Source organism: Zea mays, chromosome 10 (genome assembly GCF_902167145.1).
Source record: "Zea mays cultivar B73 chromosome 10, Zm-B73-REFERENCE-NAM-5.0, whole genome shotgun sequence".
In the NCBI taxonomy this organism is placed as follows: domain Eukaryota; kingdom Viridiplantae; phylum Streptophyta; class Magnoliopsida; order Poales; family Poaceae; genus Zea; species Zea mays.
Genome location: NC_050105.1, coordinates 145,971,858 through 145,997,067, shown reverse-complemented (window position 1 = coordinate 145,997,067; position 25,210 = coordinate 145,971,858). Strand labels below are relative to the sequence as shown.

The following is a 25,210-nucleotide window of genomic DNA, read 5'->3' as shown; positions in this document are numbered from 1 at the left end:
ACACAATAACCAACAAGAGATCAATCACAGAGATGGCACGGTGGTTATCCCGTGGTTCGGCCAAGACCAACGCTTGCCTACTCCACGTTGTGGCGTCCCAACGGACGAGGGTTGCAATCAACCCCTCTCAAGCGGTCCAAAGACCCACTTGAATACCACGGTGTTTTGCTTGCTTTTCTTAATCCCGTTTGCGAGGAATCTCCACAACTTGGAGCCTCTCGCCCTTACACTTGAAGTTCACAAAGAAGCACGGAGCAAGGGAGGGATTAGCAACTCACACAAGACACAAAGATCACAGCAAATACGCACACACAATACCCAGACTTAAGCTCAAAAGACTAGCACACTAGAACGGAGCTTAAATCACTAGAATGTCGAACAAGTGCGCAAGAATGGAGTGTGAGTGATCAAGAGTGCTCAAGGAATGCTTGGTGTACTCCTCCATGCGCCTAGGGGTCCCTTTTATAGCCCCAAGGCAGCTAGGAGCCGTTGAGAGCAATCCTGGAAGGCAGATCTTGCCTTCTGTCGACTGGCGCACCGGACAGTCCAGTGCACCACCGGACACTGTTCGGTGCCGATATCCTTCCTTATTTGGCGAAGCCGACCGTTGGAGTCTGAGAGCCGTTGGTGCACCGGACAGTCCGGTGCACCAATGTGACCGTTGGCACGGCCATGAGTCACGCGCGGAATCCTCGGCCGACCGTTGCCCCGGCTGACTGTTGACTCACCGGACAGTCCGGTGCACCACCGGACAGTCCGGTGCACCACCGGACAGTCCGGTGAATTTTAGCCGTACACCGTTGATCATCTCCCGAGAGCGACGAGTTCGCCTGTGAACGCCTCACCAGACAGTCCGGTGAATTATAGTCGTACACCGCCGTCGAAGTCCCGAGAGCAGCCTGTTCGCCAGAGCCAGCCTGGCGCACCGGACACTGTCCGGTGCACCACCGGACAGTCCGGTGAACCTAGACTGAGCAGACTTTGGCTGAACAAAGCCATCTCATTTCCAATTCAATTTTTCATGTTTCCAGCACTTAGACACAATACATTAGTCCATAAAACAATGTACTAAGTCTAGAAACATACCTTTTGACATTGTTGGGGACTTGTTCTCAAATGCTAAGAATTAAGAACAAGGCAACACAAAAAATGTTAAGTGTTAAGGTCCTTCGTCCTCCATAACGGTATATCCCTTCGGGATATAAAGCATCTCGGACGAAGGTTACGAAGGACATACCTTCGTAAGCATAACAACGAAGAATGAAGCATTCACATAAATCATAGAATATGAAATAAACATTTAAATATTGCCATAGAATTATCTCTACTTGTATTAATGAATATAAATGACTTTGATTTACAAATGTACCTTCGGTCCTGCGGAAGGCAAAAGTACAAGCGTGATGTGAAAGCAAATGACAGGTTCACGTGAACAGTACAGAGGTACTGTTCATCTATTTATAGGCACAGGTCGCAGCCTGTGACAAATTACAATTATGCCCCTTGCGAAAGTTTACAGCATTGACTCAGACCTATATGTATAAAAAGGTCATTCTATCTCTATGTCGGTTTAAAGCGCTGAAGCTCCATGAAAAGGGACCTTCGGCCATCTCTTGGAGACGACTTCAGCCGAAGCTGCTTCTTCGTGTGAGACCTTCGGCGCACCGAAGCACGACCCCAACAGTAGCCCCTTTCGCGGTGCTAGATCGTTCTTCGTAACGAGCTTGACCCGTGAAAAAAGCCTCTTCAGCTTCGGGAAGCCGAAGGTCCAAAAAAACACCTTCCCTGAGCTCGTTGCGAAGAAACGATCCGACTTCCGAGCGCGTGTCGGTCCCACCTTGCAGAGTTACTGTTTGATCCTTGCGGTCCACTGCGCAGCGGGTACAAGTTACTGCGCGCCTGGTGTAACAATTCCGCCGCTTCGCCTTCTTACCTGCAGCACTATATAAACTGACAAGTAGTTGTGAAGTTACCACAGCATTCATTGCTATTTGCACTGTTTTGCTGCCGAAATTTTCCATCATAGCCGAAGCTTAAGTCCCAAAATCGAACGAAGGTGCTTCTCAACGTCTGCTTCGTCAGAAAGAAGAGCTTCGGAGAAAAGAAAAAAGGAAAAAGTTTTTGACTTCCCAAACTTAGAATCAAATGGCGAGAATACGATCTACTGCCAAAGTTGTACGTGAGGGAGACGAAGCCGAAGGTTCAGACACTGTGCCCATCTCCGAAGCAATGCAGCGTTCCGGTCTGCTGACTACAGAAGAAATGCCTGCTGCTGAAGCAGGCCCAACAACTGCCGAAGGAAAAGAAAACATTGAAGAGACTGACTCCGAAGATGACTATCACTTTGCTATGCCCAGCAAGCCCAGTCACCTGGATTTTGGGAAATCAACTGTTTCCAAAGCTGACCTTTCGAAGATGGTGAAAGCAGGTTATTTCAATAAGGACCAGAAGAAGCTACTCCGCTTCGGGGAAGAAGAAACCACCCCGAAGCCAAGGAAGGATGAGATTGTTATTTTCAAGAGTTTTTTAAAAGCTGGGCTTAGATTCCCTCTCCACGGTATTATTGCAGAGATACTGAAGAAGTTTGGCATCTATTTTCATCAATTGACTCCTAACGCCATCGTTAGGCTCAATGTTTATATCTGGGCTCTCCGAAGCCAGGCTATGGAACCATTTGCCGACAGCTTCTGCCGAGTTCACGAATTACATTACCAAACGAAGGCCAGACAAGATGGGCTACATGATAATTTCGGCTGTTATAATTTTGCCTACCGGAAGACAACAAAATGTCCTGTCATCAGCTACCGGAGCAAATGGCCAGCAGGTTGGAAATCAGAGTGGTTTTATGTAAAAGTTGACGAAGACAAAGAAAAACTGGTACAAAGCCCTTTAGAGTTAATCTTCGGAGAGACAAGGCCACGATGCCACATTGGCGACCTAAAAGGTCCCACCTGGGCTGCTCTGGGTGAATTTGAAATTATCTCAAAACATATTGGCACCAGGGATCTGGTTCAGGAATTCTTGGCATTCAGAGTTTTCCCTACTCTAAAAGAGTGGGAAATGCCGAAGCTGGAGGGAGAGAAGAAGGAGGGGGAGCTTGTCCGGCTTCCCTATTATTTCAAGTTCAAGAAATTCTTCAAAAAACCCTGCAAAGAATGGTTAGAGACTGTTGAAGTGATGTGCAACGAAATCCTGGGGAACTACTCCAAAAAAGAGGATCAACTAATGACGGCAGCCTTCGGTGCCCGACCGAAACGAAGGTTGAACCGAGTGCTTGACGCCCTAGGCTTCGAATACCCAGACTATGAACAATTGAACAAGGGTGCCGAGGGCCTTAAAAGAAAAAGAATAGCCGAAACTCCGATCACGGATGAAGAAAGACCAGCAAAGGAGAAGAAAATTCTCAAAAAAGGAAAAATATCTGCTCCGAAGCGCAAATCAGCCGAAGAAGAGGGGTCCCCCACACCGCCTTCTACCAGCGACGTGGATGAAATTTTAAAGGTAATGACTGAACCCATGCCCACGAAGCTAAGTCCACTAGGGCTCCAACTGACGAAGCTTTTTCGAAAGGTGGACGAGCCGGATCAGACGAAGACAAGCAAACCCAAGCGGCAAAGAATCATTGCGGTAACTGAAGTTATCGATAAGACGCCGCCAAGGGCGTCAATCCAAAAAACGGCAGCTGCCGAAGGTACAGCAATCGTCGAAGGCGTAGCTTCGGGGGTCGCGGCTACCGAAGCCGCTACAGCCGAAGATACAAACTTAAAATCCACGATTGAGAATATCAACAAGATTTTGGAAGACATGACTGCGGAAGAAGCTGGTGCTACTACTGAAAAAACCATGGCCACAGTGCCTGAGAAAGGAAAAGAAATAGCCGAAGACCCTTCGGACGACGAAGCCTACTCTTTCCAGCACTTAGTTGGGCAAAAACTGACGAAGGACGAAATAGAAGAACTTAAAGACTACGCCAAGTCTTGCGGCTACAAGTCAGGTGCCCTCCTATTTGGGGGTGTAGATGATGAAAAACTAGGCTGTATTCGAGACCAGACTGGAGCTAAGGTAATCGGTACTCTATCGAAGAGTATCGGTTTTCCGAAGCTAGAGACAGACATCAGCCGCTACCGACGACAACATATCGTCGGCAGCTTGTTTTATTCTAACTTCAAGGTAAACAACCTTTTTCTCTGGTTTTTTATTGCCGTTAACAATGAAAATATTGCTTAACATAAGTTGTTTCTGTTCAGAGCATGCTACTGAGCAAAGCTCTGAAGATGCAACAAGACTTGGAGGACAAAAAACACGAAGCTATAATTGAAAACTTGGAAAGCAAAATAAAAGAGCAAACTGCCATCATTGAAAAGAAAGACTTCGAGCTCCAATCGACCGAAGGCTTGCTGGCTGAAACTGAGGCTAAAATATTAGAGTTAAATTCGAAGCTTATCAATCAATCAAAACAATTTGATCAGGAGAAGCTAGAACTGAATTCGAAGCTTAAAGCCGAAGTCCAGACCAGCTCAGAATTGAAGAAAGCATTAACAAGCCTTCAAGACAAATGCTTGAACTTTGGCAATAATTGTATTGGACGATTAAAGAAGATATTTTACTCTGTTGGAGCCAGCAGTGGGAAATTTATCCCTTCGGCGGAAAATTTACCCCAGGCCTTCGATCATATTGAAGCTGAAATCGAAGAGCTTGACGAAGTTATAGCTGGGCACGGCGACTTCTGTGCCTGGGTAGCTTCTCGGGGTACAGCTGCTGCATTTCTGAAGGCCGGCTGCGAACATGGAAAGGTTGTCAACAGGCCCAACTTCACCTTATCTTCATCAATCCTGGATGATATGCCCGACCTCGCCCGAAGTATCTCCAATAGATTTATAAAAATGGTATGGACGAAGGGCGGGCGAGAGAAAGCTGGAGACGAAGCCCGAAGTCATCTTAAACCAGTAAGAAATGACATTTCGTGCTTACCTTTTCCTTTGGGCTTGATTCTTATGATTCCTTGACTCATGTAGGATGACGAAGGTGAAGATGATGCCTAGGATATGTCGCCGAAGTTGTCGTCGAAGCTGAAGCTTAATGAAGACTAGCAGAAGTGTGCTTTAGAAAAACTCAGGATAATTTTGTAACAACTCTTGTAAATAGAATTAAACTGTTCTTCAAGGAACTTTGTACATACCTTGTAATATATTCTTACCCTTCGGTTGAGGTGCTTTGATGTGGACGAAATCAGTTTTTTGAGCCGAAGGCGAAAAAACACCTTCCCTTCTTTTCGTACACAACGAAGCATAAAAGGCCGCTTCCTCTTTTTGCCGAAGCCTTTCCTTACATAACAAAACATAAAAGACTGCTACTCTTATCTGCCGAAGCTTTTATTTACATGACAAAACATAAAAGACTGCTACTCTTATCTGCCGAAGCTTTTATTTACATGACAAAACATAAAAGACTGCTACTCTTAACTGCCGAAGCTTTTATTTACATGACAAAACATAAAAGACTGCTACTCTTATACACAACGATTCATAAAAAACCACTTCTTCGAAGCCTTTCTTTTACATAACGAATCATAACAAACCATTTATCCGAAACTTTTCTCTGTGCCGAAGCAACCATTCAGGAACACAAATGCTATGAATGAATGCTTATGCATGCAAATGCCATGATGTAATGTGCAAATGAATGTCCGAAGCGTATGTCCGAAGCCACACTCATCCATCATTTTCTTAGGAGCAAACACACGTCAGCTCTGCATTCCCTTAGGAACGACTTTGGAGCATCTTTGCCTTTTACTTAGGCAGTATCAGCGTTGACTTTTCGCTGTAAGCTCTGCATCCCCCTAGGGACGTCTTTGGAGCTTCTTCGTCTTTTACTTAGACGGTATAAGCTCTGCATTCCCTTAGGAACGACTTTGGAGCTTCTTCGCCTTTTACTTTCGGCGGAATCAGCGTTGACTTTTCGCTGTAAGCTCTGCATCCCCTTAAGGACGTCTTTGGAGCTTCTTCTCTTTTTTAGTTTCGGCACTCGATGGTGCGCTCTCAGCTTTTACATTTACATTCTTTGGGGGATTTTGCTCTTATAAAACTAAAAAGGAAATTACATAAGATGGCCCCATTAAAAACCTTTCTCCCCCTTTAGAAAGGAAAAGGGTGCCATGAAAAAGAAAAGAAAAGTCAAAATTACATCGAATTATACATAAAACCGCCGAAGCTCATCCGCATTCCAAGATCTTGGAATTTCATTGCCATCCATGTCCTTCAGTCTGTACGAACCAGGCCTTGACGAAGATGCTACTAAGAAAGGCCCTTCCCATTTCAGTTGCAATTTGCCCACTGTATCCGGATTGGCCACTCTCCGAAGCACCAAGTGTCCTGGCTCAATATTTTTTAGCCGGACCTTTCTATCTCGCCATTTAACTGTTTCAGCCTGGTACTTATTGATATTCTCCACGGCCTGAAGCCTGATCCCTTCTAAGGCATCTTTTTCCACGAGACAAGTATCTTCGGGACCTGATTCTGCCGAAGCTACCACTCTTATTGATCCAGCTTTGGCTTCTTCCGGGGTTATTGCTTCGTCACCAAATAACAACTTAAATGGGGTAAAGCCTGTAGATCTTGATGTTGTTGTGTTATGGCTCCATACCACTTTGGTAAGCTGATCTGGCCACTTTCCCCTTGGTTGATTAAAGATTAACTTCATTATTCCTGTCATTATGATGCCGTTGGCCCTTTCAACAAGCCCATTCGACTCCGGGTGCCTGACTGACGCAAAGTGGATCTTCGTGCCAATTTGATCACAAAAATTTCTGAATTCTTCGGAGACAAATTGTGTTCCATTATCTACAGTTATAGCCTTCGGCACTCCGAAGCGACAGACAATATTCTGCCAGAAAAATTTTTGGACAGTGGCCGAAGTTATTGTAGCTAATGGCTTCGCCTCAATCCACTTGGAAAAATATTCCACAGCAACTACAACATATTTCAGATTGCCTTGAGCCGGTGGTAATGGGCCCAGCAAATCGAGGCCCCACCTTTGCAATGGCCAGATGGGTTGTATTAGCTGTGTCAAAGACGAAGGTTGTTTTTGATCTCTTGCACATTTCTGACAACCTTCGCACTTTTGAACTAACTCAGCTGCATCCGAAGCTGCCTTCGGCCAATAAAATCCTTGACGGAACACTTTTCCAAGTAACGGCCTGGATCCGATGTGGGATCCACAAAGGCCTGCATGTATCTCCTTCATCAACTCTATACCTTCGGCTCTAGACAAGCACTTGAGCAGCGGGGCACAAACTCCATGCTTGTATAACTCCCCTTCTATAATGATATACGGACGAGCTCTTGCCTCTATTCTTTTATTATAAGCTTCGTCATCTGATAGGAAGTTGCCCTGAAGGTAAGAAATTATCTCAGTTCTCCAATCTTCACTGTACACAGGAGAAATAGTAAGAACTGCTCTTTCAAGTAACTCCACTGAAGGTGCCTTTATTGTTTCGAAGAATACATCCGAAGGTAGCGGCAGCCCCTGTGCTGCAGACCTGGCTAACAAATCAGCATGTTCATTTTGCCCTCGAGGGATGTTCTTAACAGAAAATCCTTCGAAAGAAGCTTCGATCCTTCGGACTGTGTCTAGGTATTTTTCAAGCTTCGGGTCTTTAGCCTTGCAACTTTTGTCAATATGACCCGAAACAATCTGAGAATCAGTTTTAAGGATCACCCTCCTGATCCCCATCGCCTTTAGTTTCCGAAGACCCAGGAGCAAGGCTTCGTACTCAGCAATATTATTTGTGCAGCTGAAGTCCAGTTTTGCTGCATAGCAAGTTTTAACCTTGGACGGTGAAACCAAAACAGCAGCTGCTCCTGCTCCGAAGGTTCCCCAGGAGCCATCACAAAACACTGTCCATGCTTCGGCATCTTTATTCGCTTCTTCGCCCTGAGCCCCTGGCGTCCAGTCGGCAATAAAATCTGCCAATGCTTGAGACTGGATCGAGGATCTGTGCACATAATCAATGTAAAATTCATTAAGCTCCGCAGCCCATTTTCCAATTCGGCCAGTAGCTTCTTTATTTCTCATGATATCTTTCAACGGCTGCGAAGAAGGAACAATAATATTATATGCCTGAAAATAATGCCGAAGCTTCCTGGATGCCATTAGAACGGCATACAACACCTTCTCCAGTTCTGTATAATTTTTCTTTGAGACACTAAGGACCTCAGATACAAAATATACTGGGACCTGCTTCTTGATTTGTCCATCAAACTTCTCCTGCACAAGTGCCGCACTTACTGCTGAGTGCGAAGCTGCCACATACAACAACAGAGGAGCCCCTGGCATTGGTGGAGTTAATGTTGTTAGATCTATCAGGTATTGCTTGAGTTCTTCGAAAGCTTTTTGTTGAGCTGGGCCCCATTGAAAGACTTCAGCTGATTTTAGCACCTCGAAGAAGGGTAGATTTCTTTCCGCTGATCTGGATATAAATCTGTTAAGAGATGCCAGTCTTCCTGTCAATCTTTGGGCCCCCTTTCTTGTGGTTGGTGGCTCCATTCGAAGTATAGCTTCGATTTTGTTTGGATTAGCTTCAATTCCCTTTGTTGAAACCAAGCATCCAAGGAACTTACCCTTCTTTACTCCGAAGACGCATTTTTCTGGATTCAGCTTCAGACCAGCTTGTCTGAAGCTGGCGAAGGTCTCCTGCAGATCAGCAATATGGTCTTCTTGCTTCGTGCTTTTTACAATAATGTCATCAACATAGGTCAACACATTTCTGCCTATCTGAGATTGGAGAACCTTCGCAGTCATCCTGCTGAAACTCCCTCCAGCATTCTTAAGCCCCTCAGGCATCCGAAGATAGCAATATGTACCACTTGGGGTTATGAAACTAGTCTTCGGCTCATCCTCCTTTTTCATCCAGATTTGATGATAGCCTGAGTAACAATCCAGGAGACTCATGAGTTCCGAAGAAGCTGCTGCATCAACTAAAGAGTCTATCCTTGGCAGCGGGAACTCATCCTTCGGACAAGCCTTGTTGAGATCTGTGAAATCAATACACATTCTCCACTTTCCATTGGCCTTCTTCACCATAACAGTGTTAGCTAGCCATTCTGGATACTTCACTTCTCTGATAACTCCTGCACTTAGGAGTCTTTTTACTTCGTTGCGAGCCCCTTCGGCCTTGTCATCAGACATTTTCCGAAGCCTCTGCTTGCGGGGTCTGAAGGATGGGTCAATATTGAGCGAATGTTCAATAACATCCCGATTCACTCCACAAAGATCATTGGCTGACCATGCAAAAACATCTTTATTGTTGAATAAAAACCTTATCAAGGTTTTCTCTTGATCTTCAGATAATTGCGAGCCCAATAGCACCTTCTGCTCTGCTATATCCTCACACAGCAGCATGGGCTTCGGCTGATCAGCCGAAGCTGCTTTTTCCCTCCTGAACTTGTACTGTTCACAAGCTTCAACTCCATCTATATTATGGATTGCCTTGGAATCAGTCCAGCTTCCTTCGGCCCTTCTGGCAGCTTCCTGACTCCCATGAATAGCAATAGGCCCTTGGTCCGAAGGTATCTTCATGCAGAGATAAGCTGGGTGAAGAATTGCTTCAAAAGCATTTAGGGTACCACGACCAATGATGGCGTTGTAGGGGTATTCCATGTCAACAATATCAAACACAATTTGCTCAGTCCTTGTGTTATTAACAAATCCGAAGGTTACCGGCATGGTAATCTTCCCGAGTGCCACAATCTGCCGCCCTCCGAAGCCACAAAGAGGGTGCGTAGCATCATGAATCTTGTCTTCAGGCTCTTGCATCTGTCTGAAGGCTTTGGCAAATATAATGTCAGCTGCACTGCCTGTGTCAACTAGGACGAAGGTTACGAAGGACATACCTTCGTAAGCATAACAACGAAGAATGAAGCATTCACATAAATCATAGAATATGAAATAAACATTTAAATATTGCCATAGAATTATCTCTACTTGTATTAATGAATATAAATGACTTTGATTTACAAATGTACCTTCGGTCCTGCGGAAGGCAAAAGTACAAGCGTGATGTGAAAGCAAATGACAGGTTCACGTGAACAGTACAGAGGTACTGTTCATCTATTTATAGGCACAGGTCGCAGCCTGTGACAAATTACAATTATGCCCCTTGCGAAAGTTTACAGCATTGACTCAGACCTATATGTATAAAAAGGTCATTCTATCTCTATGTCGGTTTAAAGCGCCGAAGCTCCATGAAAAGGGACCTTCGGCCATCTCTTGGAGACGACTTCAGCCGAAGCTGCTTCTTCGTGTGAGACCTTCGGCGCACCGAAGCACGACCCCAACAGACATGATTTGCACTTTGTCCACCACTTTACATAGATTAGCACAAAAGCACTTGTGTTGGCACTTAATCACCAAAATACTTAGAAATGGTCCAAGGGCACATTTCCCTTTCAACACCTCTACCAAGGAAGCGAGGCAGGGCACCACTACGAGACCTTTACAAAGTTGTACTAGCTTCAGAAAACCGCTACAGTTTCTAGGAAGCTCCAATGCAGGGACCCCTCGTCTGACCGCCATCGCAGCAAAATCAAACCAAAGGCCTCCCCACACTGACCACTCCCCTACTGTCCTTGCCTCTATCGGGTAAGGTAGTCCTCCACTAGCTTTCCTAGTTAGTCAGCTAAGGGCACCCCATACCACCCTTGTGGTAGCACTGTTTTCTCGGGTGGTTCTCCATGTTCTAATTAACATAATGATCTTGTCATGAACAGTAAATAATAAACTGATAATAAAAATGTGATCATGAATAATATATATCTCTATACCCAAAACCACATAAAGCAATAGCAGGTACTACCCAAAAATTCATTTGTAAAACAAGGAGCAAATGACTTGAGTGTGCTGAAGGATGGCGCACCGGATAGTGTCCGGTGCACCAGGACCGTACAGAGATCAACCAGCCACTCTCGGAAATTCAAGCGCGCGTTCCGCTATAATTCACCAGACTGTCTGGTGTGCCACCGAACTGTCCGGTGAGCCAGCGAAGCAATGACTATCTGCGCCAACGGTCGACTCTGCAAAGAGCTGCAGTGGTGAATAGTGTCGCGCAGAAGTTAGAGCAGCGAAGTCAGAGGGGCACCAGACTGTCCGGTGTGGCACCGGACTGTTCGGTGCCGCATGAGGACAAAGCCTCCAACAGTCGACCAGCTCTAGACCCTAACGGTTGGGTGATGTGGCGGAGCACCAGACACTGAACACTGCGTGTCCGATGGCGCACCGGACTGTCTGGTGCGCCCATCGCCAGCAGCCTTGACCAATGACTACTTGGTAGTTGGGGACTATAAATACCCCCCAACCACCACAACCTTTGTTATCCAAGTTTTCTAAATATCACATTCAATACAAGAGCTCTAGCATTCACTCTAAGACACAATTCAATAGATCAAATCCTCTCCAAGTCCCAAATTCATCTCAAACACTCAGTGACTTGTGAGAGAGATTTTGTGTTCATTTGCGCTCTTGTTGCTTGGATTGCCTTTTTCCTTTCTCCTTTCTCTTCTCAAGTGATTTGTAATCAAAGCAAGAGACACCTAAGTGTGTGGTGGTCCTTGCGGGGTCTAAGTGACTAGAGAGATTAAGGAAAAGGCTCACTCAGTCTAAGTGACCGTTTGTGAGAGAGAAATGGCCGAAATAGATCCGGTCTTTGTGACCTCCTCAATGGGGACTAGGTTCTTTGCAACCGAACCTCGGTAAAATAAATCATCGTGTCCACTTGCTTGATTCTTGGTTGATTTGTTATGAAATTCCTATAACAAAATTGATTAAAAGAAAGTGGTGCGTCCTTCCTTTGAGATTAAATACACACGTGTCAACGAGGGGAGCGAGGTCTCCAAAAGTTTGCTTCCGCTAGAAGCATGCCCTCTTAGACTAAAAAACGGATACTTATTTTATTTAGTTATTAATTTTTCTATCTTTTCCTTTGATTACGGATAAAGATGATGAAAAAACTACTATGCAAATTTAGTATTGAAGTTATAGAGATTTATAAAACAATAAACATCAAATTTATCATATATCTTCTAAAATGATAAATATAAAATTTGGATACAGATATAGATATATTTACATTTTTATTGTAGAGAGAAAACCATGTATAAAATAATTTATATCGGTACATAGAAAACGATATATCGGTACATAGAAAAGTGACCAAAATTGTGTCAATCCTCTTGTTTGTTTGAAAATTAAACTGAACTAAGAAAACGATATATCGGTACATAGAAAAGTGACCACCCCTACTGTTATCCTTTTTCACGGTCACGTCCCCGTATATTGCGTCAATCCTCTTGTTTGTTTGAAAATTGTGTCGCGTATATATCGTTCCAAGCGCTTAGACCGAAGTAGCATACCGAGGAATCGTGATACGCGTATGGACTACTATCCAGTGGTTCCATTTTCTCTTACTACCTTTTGCTAAAATGATACCCGTCGAGCGGGCGGAGCTGGACGGAGGAGACCCGTGCGAGGAGCAGAGTCCCCTCCTCCTCCTCTTCGGCCTGCGCGACATGGGCCTTAGTCTAGGCCTTACCCTTGTTGGACTTATACGGGTAATCTCTGGCGCAGTGTCCCTTCTTCCCACATCGATTACAGATGTCGTTGACGCCTGCTTTCTTGGGGTTTGCATTCCCTCTGCCTACAGAACCGCTTGCTCCACCACGACCTCGTGGCTTGCCTCGATGTCTGCCGCGCGCGCCTGAATTGGAGCCACCGCGGGCAGTCTCTGTCTTCTTGTACCTCTCCAACCACTGCTCCTCCGTGAGCAGTAGTTTCCCAGTCAAGGACTGAGATGGCACCGCCGGCTCATCGTCCGTCGCAGCCTTGAGTCGCCCCGTCACCTCTTCGATGGACAGTGTGCTGATGTCGAGCAGAGTTTCAATAGAGATGACGAGCTGCTTGTACCTCGAACGCGCGACTTGCAGGTACTTGGCCACCACCCTGTCTTGAGGCTCCGGGTCGCCCAGGATGGCGAGACGTTGCACGAGGTTTGTCAGTCGAAGGGCGAAATCTTCGATCTGCTCGTTCTCCCGAAGTACGATCTGCTCATATTCGGCTCGAACACTCTGCGCCGTCGATTTCCGCACGCGCTCATCGCCAACGCGCATGACCTTGATCGCCTCCCAAGCATCCTTGGCCGTCGGTTTGGTCGCGAGGGTGGGCACCATCTCTTGGGGAACTCCCGAGGAGCCGAACTCGACGATGTCCCAGAGGTGACGCGCCTGCAGCTTCAGTTACATCAGCAGCGACCAGGTGTCGTAGTTCGTCTTCGTAAGCTGTGGCCAGTTGCCAGAGCCGCCCGTCTCTCTGATGACGCGCTCGACTACGACCTCCCACTGATGGCGTGGACCGCGCGACGGCGAGCGGCGTGCATCGCGTGTTCGCGGTCGGCGCGGCGGCGATCGTCGTGGAGGTGATTTCTACTTTAACCCCCTCTGATACCAATTGTTGGAAAATCCGGCGAGTTCAGCTGCCAGGAATTCCGGCGAGTTCAAGCGACTGAAGAATTAGAGACAGGGTGATTTTTGGTGCTGTATTACTCACAGCCTTTTCTGTTGTATTGCTCTGAATTAATAAACAGACTCGACTCGTTTACATGCACTCCATGCCGCGTTTACTGGCCGTGCCATCCCACGATCTGCAAGCACTCGCGCACTCCCCTGAGACTCGAACTCGCCCCGCATGAACTGGCATGCGTCAGGCACTAGACTCGTTCAGCCACAACTAATTGGCCGGTTATTCAATCATCAGGATTACAGACAACAAAAACAACTATACCTTTTGCCGTAGCAGACGAACATCGGGATTAGCAGCACATATTTCCAAAATTTGGGCCAACATTGAGTTAGTGTGGGTAACAGTTTTCTTAATGTCGGCCACGTTGGCAAGGAGCACCGTATTCAGGTTCAGCAATATGTCAATGCAAACCCCGCGCAGCTCGTCGGCGATTTGATTGGCCTTGAAGGCACGGCTCACCAAGGTCTTGCGGTTGCACGTCTTGACGATCTCGGACGCGCGCTGGAGGGTCTCCTTCAGACCTTTGGTCGTGTTGTCCTGCAGAGGCAGAGGTGCTAATGGATCACGATCCAAATATTTCTTCGTAATTTGATTGAGCTCTTAATTAATTTTAGTTTAAAAATAAATAGAAATAAAGCAGGATCCAGATACCATCCCATCCTTGTAAAATTTGTAGTGTAAAATTTGAAGTCCATTACCACCCTACCTCCAGGTACTTGGCGTTAGCGATGGCACTCAGTGTTTGCAGGAGCTGACCGATCCTGCGGCAGTCGTCCGCGTTGTGGCCAGCCTTCTCCAGCGCGCTCATTATACTGAACCCGGCCTCCAAGATCGTCTTCAGGAAGCTCAGCAGATCGGCCATCCCTTCCTCGAACAAGTACAGTCGATGGGTGGGTCGGTAGGTCTACAAGAAGACACACGCACGAATCGAATTGAAACGGCGGGTTCCCTAAAAAACATCCTCGGAGAAACCTTCCCACCTTCTAGGATCTTGTCAGGAATGTGCAGTCGAGGGAGATCGAGTAATAGATAGAGCGATAGTAGAAAGGGGCGCACTGACCTGCTTATGAACCAGCTCCTCCTCCTAGAGTCCTAGCCAATCGATCGATCGACCTCCTCCTCGCTAGACCTAGGCAAGATCTCCTCCCCAGCTCGGCGGCGGCAAGCTTCGTGCAAGAATGTGCTCACTTTTCCCCGTCTTGCGATGGAAGACTGGCACTGGATGAATGGAACGGCAAGTCGGAGGAGTGTATATATACTTACGTAGGAGGAAGGCGTGCAGAACGCTCTGTCCTCGTCTTCCGATCCATTGCCGTCTACAAAAGCGACCCTTTGGCAGGCAGCTTTTATATACAGGAAAAAAATTACGAAATACTCTACAGTAGATAAAAATAGTCTAGAAGCACGCCGTATAAAATTTGTTGTATGAGTTAAAAATGTTATTAAATAAATGAAAATTGTATTAGTAGACAATAATTATATGTTAAAATTATTTAATAGACGCTTACTATATGTTAATAACACTAATTATATACTAATCTTAATCACGTATTTTTTTATTTAAAATATACATAGCATGTGTGGTTTACTTTCTTTCATAAAAATAACAGAAACACAGATATAAAATCGGTTCGATATTTAAATCTTTTAATTACAAGATATAACAAAAAAACCTCAATAAAATCAACGTCTCGATTTGCGTGACTGAGTAAACAGCCGGTTCACCTGGCGGCGCGTCGTGCGACCGCGCATGTTTGACTCGCAGTGCAAGCGTTCTTCCAGGTCTTACTCGCGGTGCTTGCTATGTGCAGCCCACCAGGCTTCCATCCAGCCGGTTCACACGGCGGCGCGTCGTGCGACCGCGCCAGGTCTGACTCGCAGTGCAAGCGTTCTTCCAGGTCTTTACTCGCGGTGCTTGCTATGTGCAGCCCACCAGCCTTCCATCCTCTCCCCACTCCTTACGTCGTAGCGGCTGCAGTAACTACGCTTCCACCCGCACTGCCCGGATTTTTTATATTTTGGTCCTTCATCAGAAAAAAATTCACGTTTGGACCTTAGAAAATTTTAATGTCGTTTTTGGACCTTTTACTCGGCGCCGTAGCCTGTGTCGCCGAGGTAACACAGCTCGGCGCCAGAGGCTATGGCGCCGAGGTACGTGTTGCGTTGGCACAAACGGATGTCGTGGAGCCGACGTTGTCGGTGTTTTGGGTCCGACCGCACACCCGGGGTTGCCCCTCAAGGTGTTTTTTAGGAGTAGAACGGTGTCAACGACTGTAGCAAAATGGTTCGTGCCGATTGCACGAGAGACAGTGGACAAGATTTACAGGTTCGGGCCGCTTAGAGATGCGTAACACCCTACGTCCTGATGAGAATTCGGATGTGGTTACAAGAGGACTCTCTGGGTTGAAGGCACAGAGAGTTTACGTAGGTGGCTAAGTAAGATAGGGTCGGTCGTTCTGAAGGGGTGCCCCCTAGGCCTTATATACTCGACCTTGGGGCAGTACACGTGGGTAAGATAACAACAAGTAGCTAAAAGATAGTGAACCTCTTGAGATTATCCCTACGTAACCCCCGCCGACTTATCCTCGCATGGCTTCGTTGCATGGAGACTCCAGCGCAGGAAAGTCGGATCTCTGTTGCAGCCATTCGCTCGACGCTGTGGGCCGTCCGGGTTTGCACCAATCCAGCCTCATGCCGCTCTGTTTCGCCGGTTGTTTCTCCCCAGGCCCACGAAAGAATGACCTTATGATTTATTGGGCCTTTGGGCCTTTCGTGAGGTCCTTTACTCTTTTAGTGGACCCGGGGGATATCTATCTCCCACAAGCCCCCGATCTTTGGGTTGATTTGGAGGTAATCAACTCAAAGATCCAAGGTCCAAAAATGACTCCCTGCTGTTTTCTCTTGCTCTGATCACTTGTTCGACCAAAGTTTAGTTTTGTGCCTGTGCCTTAGAAATCAGCATTTTGGATTGTAAGATTCTGGACTTCATTGGGTGCACCGGAGGTGCACCCAATGGGTGTAGCCCCCGACCTTTGAGTAGATTTTAGAAGATAATCTACTCAAAGGTCTTCTCCAAAGATTTTCTCCATTCGCGCTCCTGCATCTCAGTTGAGGATTGATCTTTCCAATCTTGTTCCACGCCTTAGAGGTCGGCACTATATTGATTTAAAATGATAATCCATGGGGTGCACCGAAGGTGCACCCAATGGGTGTAGCCCCCGACCTTCAAGTGGATTTTTTAGGATAGTCCACTCGAAGGTCTTCCTTCTGTGTCCTTTTGCTGAAAATTATCCTTTCTGCTTGTAAAAAATTGGCATGACGTCATCCGCGCTATGTCATCAATATTATGCTTCAGAGGTCAGCATGTATTTTGTCTTTTGCAGCCGAGTTCGCAATCCATCCATATCTCGCTAGGTAGTGTAATTTATTTGCTCTGTGACTGATTGGACATTTGATGGACGTTCTCTGTCCAGTCTTCAAGTCATTTCTGTCGACCATATGTTGCACTCTACTGGCTATATTTGGCTTCCCTCTAACTCTTGTTGATATCTCATTTTTGTCTTGAGGTATTCACTGTGTGCCCTGCGCGGATGTGACCGTTTTGAAAAATATACTGATAATTCCTGGGCGTCCCCCCCAATGGGTGTGGGCAAGGGACGGCTTGGTACGCTGAGTGTTTTAGCCGGTTGCCTCTGAGTAGTAATGTGATGGGACGACTAGTGTAATCATATCCTTTGCGCTGTTGACTGGAGTCCCAATGGGTGTAGTGTTGCATGAAACGGCGTCTGCCGTCTGACGTGTCTTCAGATGGGTGGGAGTGCTTATTGAATGCTTTGCGACTGTTCAGTGACCGCGGTTGGAAGTGAGCAGTTGCTTTCCCCTCTATAAATAACGCCTTTGCTTCTCTGGTTTTTTCACATCTCTTCGCTGTTACTTACTGCCTTCTTCTCCTCCCTTCTGTCTGCTTCCACCATGGGCAAGGGCACCAAGCGCAAGCGCGAGCCGACTCCTCCGTCGGACGAGTTCGGTGACTCGGAATACTCAGAGGAGGAGTTATCCTCTGAGTCCGAGGGATCCCCGGCCCCCGTCTCTCCCCCGGCGTCGTCCGATGACTCGGACGACTCCCAGGGGATAGCCGCGGAGGTCTGGACGTATATCCGGGCCGTCGAGCGCTCCGGGCTCGAAGGCTCGGATGAGTCGGAGTACTCCTCGGATGAGGAGGACTCGGACGGTGGCGACGAGGGTGAAGGCGACGACGACGATGACGACGACGACGACGACGGCGACGGTGACGGCAGCGGCAGTGGCAGGGGCGGCGACGACGGCAGCAGGGACAGCACCAAGGGTGGCGGCAGCAAGGGCAGCACCAAGGGCGGCGGCGGCGGCAGGGGCAGGGCCAGTGGCTAGACGCCACTGGTCTTCTTAGATGTTAGTATAGTTTAGTATAGTTAGAATAATGTAGTAGTAATTAGTGTAGTTTAGTAGTAGTAGTATTAATGTAGAGTAGAAGTAGGGAAGTACCAACTCGTGAAGAGTTGGTTTGTAAACTCGTTAACTTCCCTTTAATGAAGAACTATCGTTGTTCCCCCCTTTTCGATGACTTGTCGTTGCTTTTTCTGAATGTTGAACCGATTCTTTTAATGTAGTAGAAACAACGCCGAGCGATGTGTAGGTTGTCATCAGCGTTTTAGAAGTAACACCAAGCAATCGAACACAAGATCCGCGTTTCAGAGGCAATGCCGAATGATAGAAAGTCGGCATCGGCATTTTAGAAGTAATGCCGAGCGACAGAATACAGGGTCGGCGTTTTAGAAACAATGCCGAGTGATTGAAGGTCGGCGTCGGTATTTTAGAAGTAATGCCGAGCGATGGAACACGTGGTCGGCGTTTTAGAGGCAACGCCGAGTGAGTGAAGGTCAGCATCGGCATTTTAGAAGTAATGCCGAGCGATTGAACACGTGGTCGGCGTTTTAGAGGTAACGCCGAGTGATTGAAGGTCGGCATCGGCATTTTAGAAGTAATGCCGAGCGATTGAAGGTCGGCATCGGCATTTTAGAAGTAATGCCGAGCGATTGAACACGTGGTCGGCATTTTAGAGGTAACGCCGAGTGATTGAAGGTCGGCATCGGCATTTTAGAAGTAATGCCGAGCGATTGAAAGTCGGCATCGGCATTTTAGAAGTAATGCCGAGCGATTGATCACGTGGTCGGCATTTTAGAGGTAACGCCGAGTGATTGAAGGTCGGCATCGGCATTTTAGAAGTAATGCCGAGCGATTGAACACGTTGTCGACGTTTTAGAGGTAATGCCGAATGATAGCCAGCTTTACAAGTTATTTTGAGGAAAATAACCGAGTGATGAGGTGGCACGTCGGCTCTCTTGGAAATAACTGTCAGATATCCACGTGGCATGCTGAAATTTCGGAGATGACCGCCGGGTGATGACTGGGCACTTTTTAAAAGGGTATCTGGCTCAAGAATATCCCTTAAGAGTCGCGCTTTTAGCCGCCTTTGCTTTCCGTGCCCTAGTTCTTGCATTTTCGCATCTGAATCTTCTCTGCCACTTGCCTCCTACTCTGTTTCGCCAGTGAGAAGCAAGATGGCGCCCAAGAGGAAAACTGCGAGCTCGTCTGCTGCGGTGATCCCCCCAATCGACCCCAACAGTCAGTTACCTTTCGCAGGTAACCACATGTCTGTAATTTCCGAAGATGAGCTTCTCCGTCTTGTCTCCATCGGGGTTCTCCCTCCGCGGGAACTCTGTTCTTGGCGAGTTTGCCACGGGACTACTGTCCCAACCGAGGATACTCACGAATCAGTAGTTTACGCTCCTTTCCTTCTCCGCGGCCTCGGCCTCCCAATCTCTCCTTTTTTCCGTGGCCTTCTTGACTTTTATCATATCAACTTGACCCATTTGAACCCTAATTCTATTCTCCAAATCTCCATCTTCGTCCACCTATGCGAAGCCTACCTCGGTGTGCTGCCGCATTTTGGTTTGTGGAAGTATCTGTACCATTGTCGCCCTGGGATGGCCGGGGGGCAACATCAGCTGGTTGGAGGTGCTAGTTTGGAAATGCGCCGTGGACGGAAAACTGAGTATCTTGAGATTCCCCTCAAAGATAGCATTAAAGGGTGGCGTCTGGAGTGGTTTATAGTTGACAATTATGGAAATTCTCTCCCTCCCCGCTCAGGAAGACAGCCAGACGTTCGTACTCCGAGTTGGACTGAGTCTCCCACGGATCAAGAAGTGGCCGAGGCAGGCGTGTTGCTTACTGAAGTCGGATTACTGAAAGAGAGAGGTCTGACTGCCGAAGCTGTGGTCACATATTTCGTTTTCAAAAACATTCAGCCGCTGAAAGACAGGGCCTATCCGGCATATCTTTACCGAGGGCTGGCCGACTCAACCCGAGTTACCAATAGGAGAATTCCTTCTGTTGATTTGGTAAGCCGACTTGAAATGATCCTCAGAGGTAAAGTTTCGAATGTTGGTGCTCCAGTGGCATACTCGGCTTGGAACCTGCCTCCTCCCAAAGATTTCACCCTTTTTGTGTCCAATCCACCCGTGACTGATAGCAATTTGGGTCTTAGAGTGCGACCTTCTGCCGAGGAAGTCAATGCCTTGGTTGCTTCGCTCGGGGCAATTCCTGATGATGAACGGCAGGTTTATTTCGAAGTGCCTCTGAACCCCAGTGATGCTGACATAAATGATATGCTCGATCTGCTAGCTGAGGATTCATCTGATGTTGCTCCTGATGGTACATTGGCAGTGGTACCCCTTCCAGAGGTTGATGCGACATTGGATGTCCCAAAGCCTATCAGTACTCGTCCGAGGCGCCCTAGCCGAACCAGTCGGCCCGAGCCTTCTGCTGATGAGCAGAAAAAGAAGAGAAGACGCCTCCGGCGAGTATCCAGTTTTGATGAGGACGCCGGCATTTTAGCTCCTGCTGCTGAAGAAGTGCCTGTAATCGGTCTTACTGATACTGATCCCAATGGGTGTGCCCAAACTGTTGTTGATCCCAATGGGTGTGCCCAAACTGTTGTTGATCCCAATGGGTGTGCCCAAACTGTTGGTGATCCCAGTGGGTGTGCCCAAACTGTTGGTGATCCCAGTGGGAGTGCTGCTTGTGTTGCCGCTGTAGAGGATGAAGAGGAAGAAGATGAAATTCCTTTAACTCGGAAAAACAGTCAGCAATTCATTGCTAGCGGTGGAAGTAGTGGAGTTCCTTCTCCTGCTTTGTCTGCCCTTATTGGCTTGCAAGAACTGTCTATGGCCGACTTTGATAAAACTCTAGAGGATATGGTCCCAGAAGACTTGCTATCGGAGCCTGCAGATGCTGATGCGACAGAAACTTGTGCAGCCGTGCCAGATGCTGGGTTGAGGTCATCCCGTGCCTCGTCGACCTTAGAGCATGATCTCGAGGGTCGGGATGCTGACCTGGATCGTTCTGATCCCATGGAAGTAGCTGAAGGCCCGTCAACCTTGGAGGTGGTCACGGCAGAGAGCCTGGGTCCCAAGAATGGCGCTGATATATGCCCAGCCCCCGAGGATGTCATCGGGAGTGACTTAGCTCGGGCGAAGAGTGTAGGCCACTGCCCAGCCCCCGAGGGTGTTGCCGGGGATGATCCGGCTCAGGTGGGCAGCGCCGACTGTGACCCAGCCCCCGAGGGTGCCCAAGCAGGGTCTCCTTCCTGCACTTCTATGGACGTTCACGCGGGTTCACCTCCACACTCTGGCGGCATGGTGGTGGCTCAAACTCCAGATCAGGGGGTCGCTTTAGAGGGCAGCATCCCCACTGGTCCGGCGTTAGGCTCCGCTGAATGTACTGAGCTCGTTCCTGCTGGTCTGCTGCAAGCTGCTTCGGGTGGTGGTCTGGCACTTGATTATCAGCTGATTTCTCCTGACTTGGGGATCCCTTCGTTCTTTTCCAACCTCCAGGTGCTGTGCTGTGCTTTAGTTTGATCTTTATGTTGCATGAATTGCTGTCATTATGCTCATCTGTTCTTCTCATCAGGCTTTGGTGAATGGATTGGCCAGTCAACTGAAATCACAGGGTGCTTCCACCCTGGAAGTGGCTTCATCTCTCGAGCGTTGGAATCCAGTGTTGCTTCATCGTCGTGTATCCGAGTTGGAGGCAACTAATGCTGGTTAGTGCCCTTTCTTCTTCTTCCTTACCTTTGCTCGTGGATTGTTTTACCTTCTGACCTCACTTCATTTGATTATTTCTTGATAGGAATGACTCGGCAGATCGCAGTCCTTGAGGAAAAACATTCTCGAGATCAAGCTGAAATGGCTCAACGGTGTGCTGACTTCGAGGATAAGTATCTTCAGAGCCAGACTGAACTGAATCAGGTTTCTGCTGCTTTGGATGATGCCAACGCTCTGAGTTCTTCTCTTCATGCTCGGCTTGACTCCGAAAAGGTAACTTACGAAACCATGCTTCGCCTTATTACATGCTTGGATTCCGAATGAGTTGTTTTTTTCTTGTAGGAAGAAAAACGCATCCTTGCCGCTTCTCGCGACAATCTGGACAGATTGTATCGAGATTCTAGCAACTCGCTAACCATCTTGGAGAGGAGCCACCGCTTCACAATGGAGGAACTGGACCATCAGCGTTGTAGGCTGCAAGAATCTGTGGACGAAGTGACCCGCCTTAAGCAATTGATATCAGCGAAAGATGCCACCATCAAGGAACTCCGAGCTTCCAAGAAAACCATTGCCCAGGAGTTAGAAACTGCTCAACTGGCCGCTAAAACCGCCGAAGATACTGCTGCTACTCTCAAAGCCCAGCGCGATAAAGCCATGGACAAGGCTATTCGAGCGGGGCGAATCTTGATGAGGAGACCCGGAGTGGTAGTTCCTGAAGATATAAAAGCTGATGTGAATGCTACCCCCGATTCCTCGAATCGCCCTTCTTCGTCGGTCGTTCCTGAGAAAAACATTGGAAAATAGGGAAACATTTTGCGTGCTCTGAGCGCGCGGTTAGCATGATCAAGTATTCGTTAGAAGACATCAGCTTATCATTCGAATGATACGATTACTCCCTTATTGTATCAGAATTTATTAGTTTGCAAATTTGTGGTAATGCTACACGATAATTATGAAGTTTGTTTGTGGGATATGGAAGTCATCCCCTGAATTGCATAAGCGCGAGTATGCTATTCTGGCTTAAACCATTAATGACTTTAGCCAATAACTCCGTTGGTAGGGCATAGTGGTCGCCCTGGGTTTGAGTAGGCGTGAGCAGGTTGCACCGGCTTAAGTCGTTCCTGACTTAAGTCGATTGCTCCGTTTTTAGGGCTTAGTGGTCACCCTAAGTTAAGTAAGCGTGAGCATGTTGCACCGCCTTAAGTCGTTGCCGACTTAAGTCGATTGCTCCGTTTGTAGGGCATAGTGGTCACCCTGAGTTAAGTAAGCGTGAGCATGTTGCACCGCCTTAAGTCGTTGCCGACTTAAGTCGATTGCTCCGTTTGTAGGGCATAGTGGTCACCCCGAGTTAAGTAAGCGTGAGCATGTTGCACCGCCTTAAGTCATTGCCGACTTAAGTCGATTGCTCCGTTTGTAGGGCATAGTGGTCACCCTGAGTTAAGTAAGCGTGAGCATGTTGCACCGCCTTAAGTCATTGCCGACTTAAGTCGATTGCTCCGTTTGTAGGGCATAGTGGTCACCCCGAGTTAAGTAAGAATGCAAGTCGATCATAAACGAACCGAGTATCTTTGAAATCTATCTTTATTGATGACATATTTCCACTTTACAGAGTACATGGTCGCCCGAGCTGTTTTGAAATACAGCTAGGGGTAAAACTTTCTGAGGTGCTCTATGTTCCAAGAGTTCCCAACTTCTGTGCCATCCATCTGGGTGAGGCGATACGATCCGGGCCGAGTAACCTCTGCTACTATGAAAGGCCCTTCCCATAAGGGTGATAACTTGTGCCGTCCCTCCCCTGTTAGAATTCGGCGGAGGACGAGGTCTCCCATCGAAAAGAAGCGTTGTCGTACAGCCTTGTCATGATAACGCCTTAGAGTTTGCTGGTACCGTGCTGATTGGATCACTGCATTTAGTCGTTCTTCCTCAAGTATATCAATATCCTCCAGCCTGGTGGCCTCGGCTTCTGCTATGCTTTCGAAGATCAATCTTGGCGCCCCAAACTTGAGATCAGCAGGTAGCACTGCCTCCGACCCATAGACCATGAAAAAAGGAGTATTTCCATGTAGGGCTCGGCTGGGTTGGGTTCTCAGGCTCCAAACAACATAAGACAGCTCTCTTATCCATTTTCCAGCGAATTTTTCATTCTTATCGAAGACCCTTTTCCTGAGTGCCTCTAATATCATTCCATTGGCTCGCTCAACCTGCCCGTTGGCTCTTGGATGTGCTACAGATGCATACTTGATCTGAATGCTCTTTTGCTCGCAGAAGTCAAAGAATTCTGAACTGGTGAAGTTGGATCCCAAGTCAGTGATGATACTGTTTGGTATCCCGAATCTAAATATTATGCTTTGTATGAATTCCACGGCTTTAGCAGAGGTTAAAGAAGCAATAGGCTGAAACTCTATCCATTTAGTGAATTTATCAATTGCCACTAACACATGGGTATATCCTCCTTGAGCTTTCTTGAAAGGTCCAATCATATCCAGTCCCCAGCATGCGAAAGGCCAAGTTACTGGTATGGTCTGCAGCTGCTGCGCTGGCATGTGTTGTTGCTTTGACAGGTATTGGCAAGCTTCGCATCTCTGAACTAACTCGGCTGCATCGTTCTTCGCCGTCGGCCAATAGAATCCTGACCTGAAAACCTTCCCGACTAGTGTTCTGGATGCTGCGTGTACTCCACACTGCCCTGCATGGATTTCCTCCAGAAGTTGCTTCCCGGTGGACGGGAGAATGCATTTCATGAGGACGCCTGACGCGCCCCTCCTGTATAATACCTCCCCAATGAGAGTATAGTGAGCCGATTGTCTGGCAATACGCTCTGCCGAGTTCTTGTCATCTGGTTCTTCCTCATTCTTTATATACTTAATAATCGGCTGCCTCCAGTCATCAGAGTCTGACTCGGGTTGATCCATGACGTTGCACTCTTCTGCTTGATTCATCGAGATACTCGGCTGCAGGATTTCTTGCACGAAGACTCCGGGTGGGACCTGAGTTCGACCGGATCCGAGTTTGGATAGTATATCGGCTGCTGTGTTCCGATCTCTTTCTACATGGTGAAATTCCAGACCCTCGAATTTATCTTCCAGCTTTCGGACGGCAGTGCAATATTTTCCCATTGAATCACTTGAACAATCCCATTCTTTGTTTATCTGGCTGATGACTACCAGAGAATCTCCATATACCATTAATCTCTTGACGCCCAGTGATATGGCGATGTTTAATCCGTGTATCAAGGCTTCATACTCGGCTGCATTGTTTGAGGCTGGGAATAGCAACTGGAGAGCATACTTGAGGTGTTCGCCTCCCGGTGCAGTGAAGAGAATCCCTGCTCCTGCTCCCTGTAGCTTCAGCGAGCCATCAAAATACATTCGCCATACTTCTGTTGTCTCTGGATTGTCTGGAACTTGCTGTTCTGTCCACTCTGATACGAAATCAACCAATGCCTGAGTTTTGATGGCAGTGTGAGGTCGGAACTCGATATCGTGGGATCCCAACTCGCAAGC

General features: G+C 47.4%; 1 protein-coding gene across 1 annotated transcript; it reads right to left on the bottom strand.

The window, feature by feature from the left end:
- Window positions 1-13,576: 13,576 nt before the first annotated feature.
- On the bottom strand, window positions 13,577-14,777 carry LOC100304388 (uncharacterized). The gene is made up of 3 exons (NM_001165824.1): window positions 14,627-14,777; window positions 14,273-14,470; window positions 13,577-14,103 (listed from the first exon to the last, which is right to left on the bottom strand). The coding sequence occupies exons 2-3, from the start codon at window positions 14,426-14,428 to the stop codon at window positions 13,822-13,824; spliced, it is 438 nt and encodes a 145-aa protein (NP_001159296.1). The 5' UTR covers window positions 14,429-14,470; window positions 14,627-14,777; the 3' UTR covers window positions 13,577-13,821.
- Window positions 14,778-25,210: the final 10,433 nt, after the last annotated feature.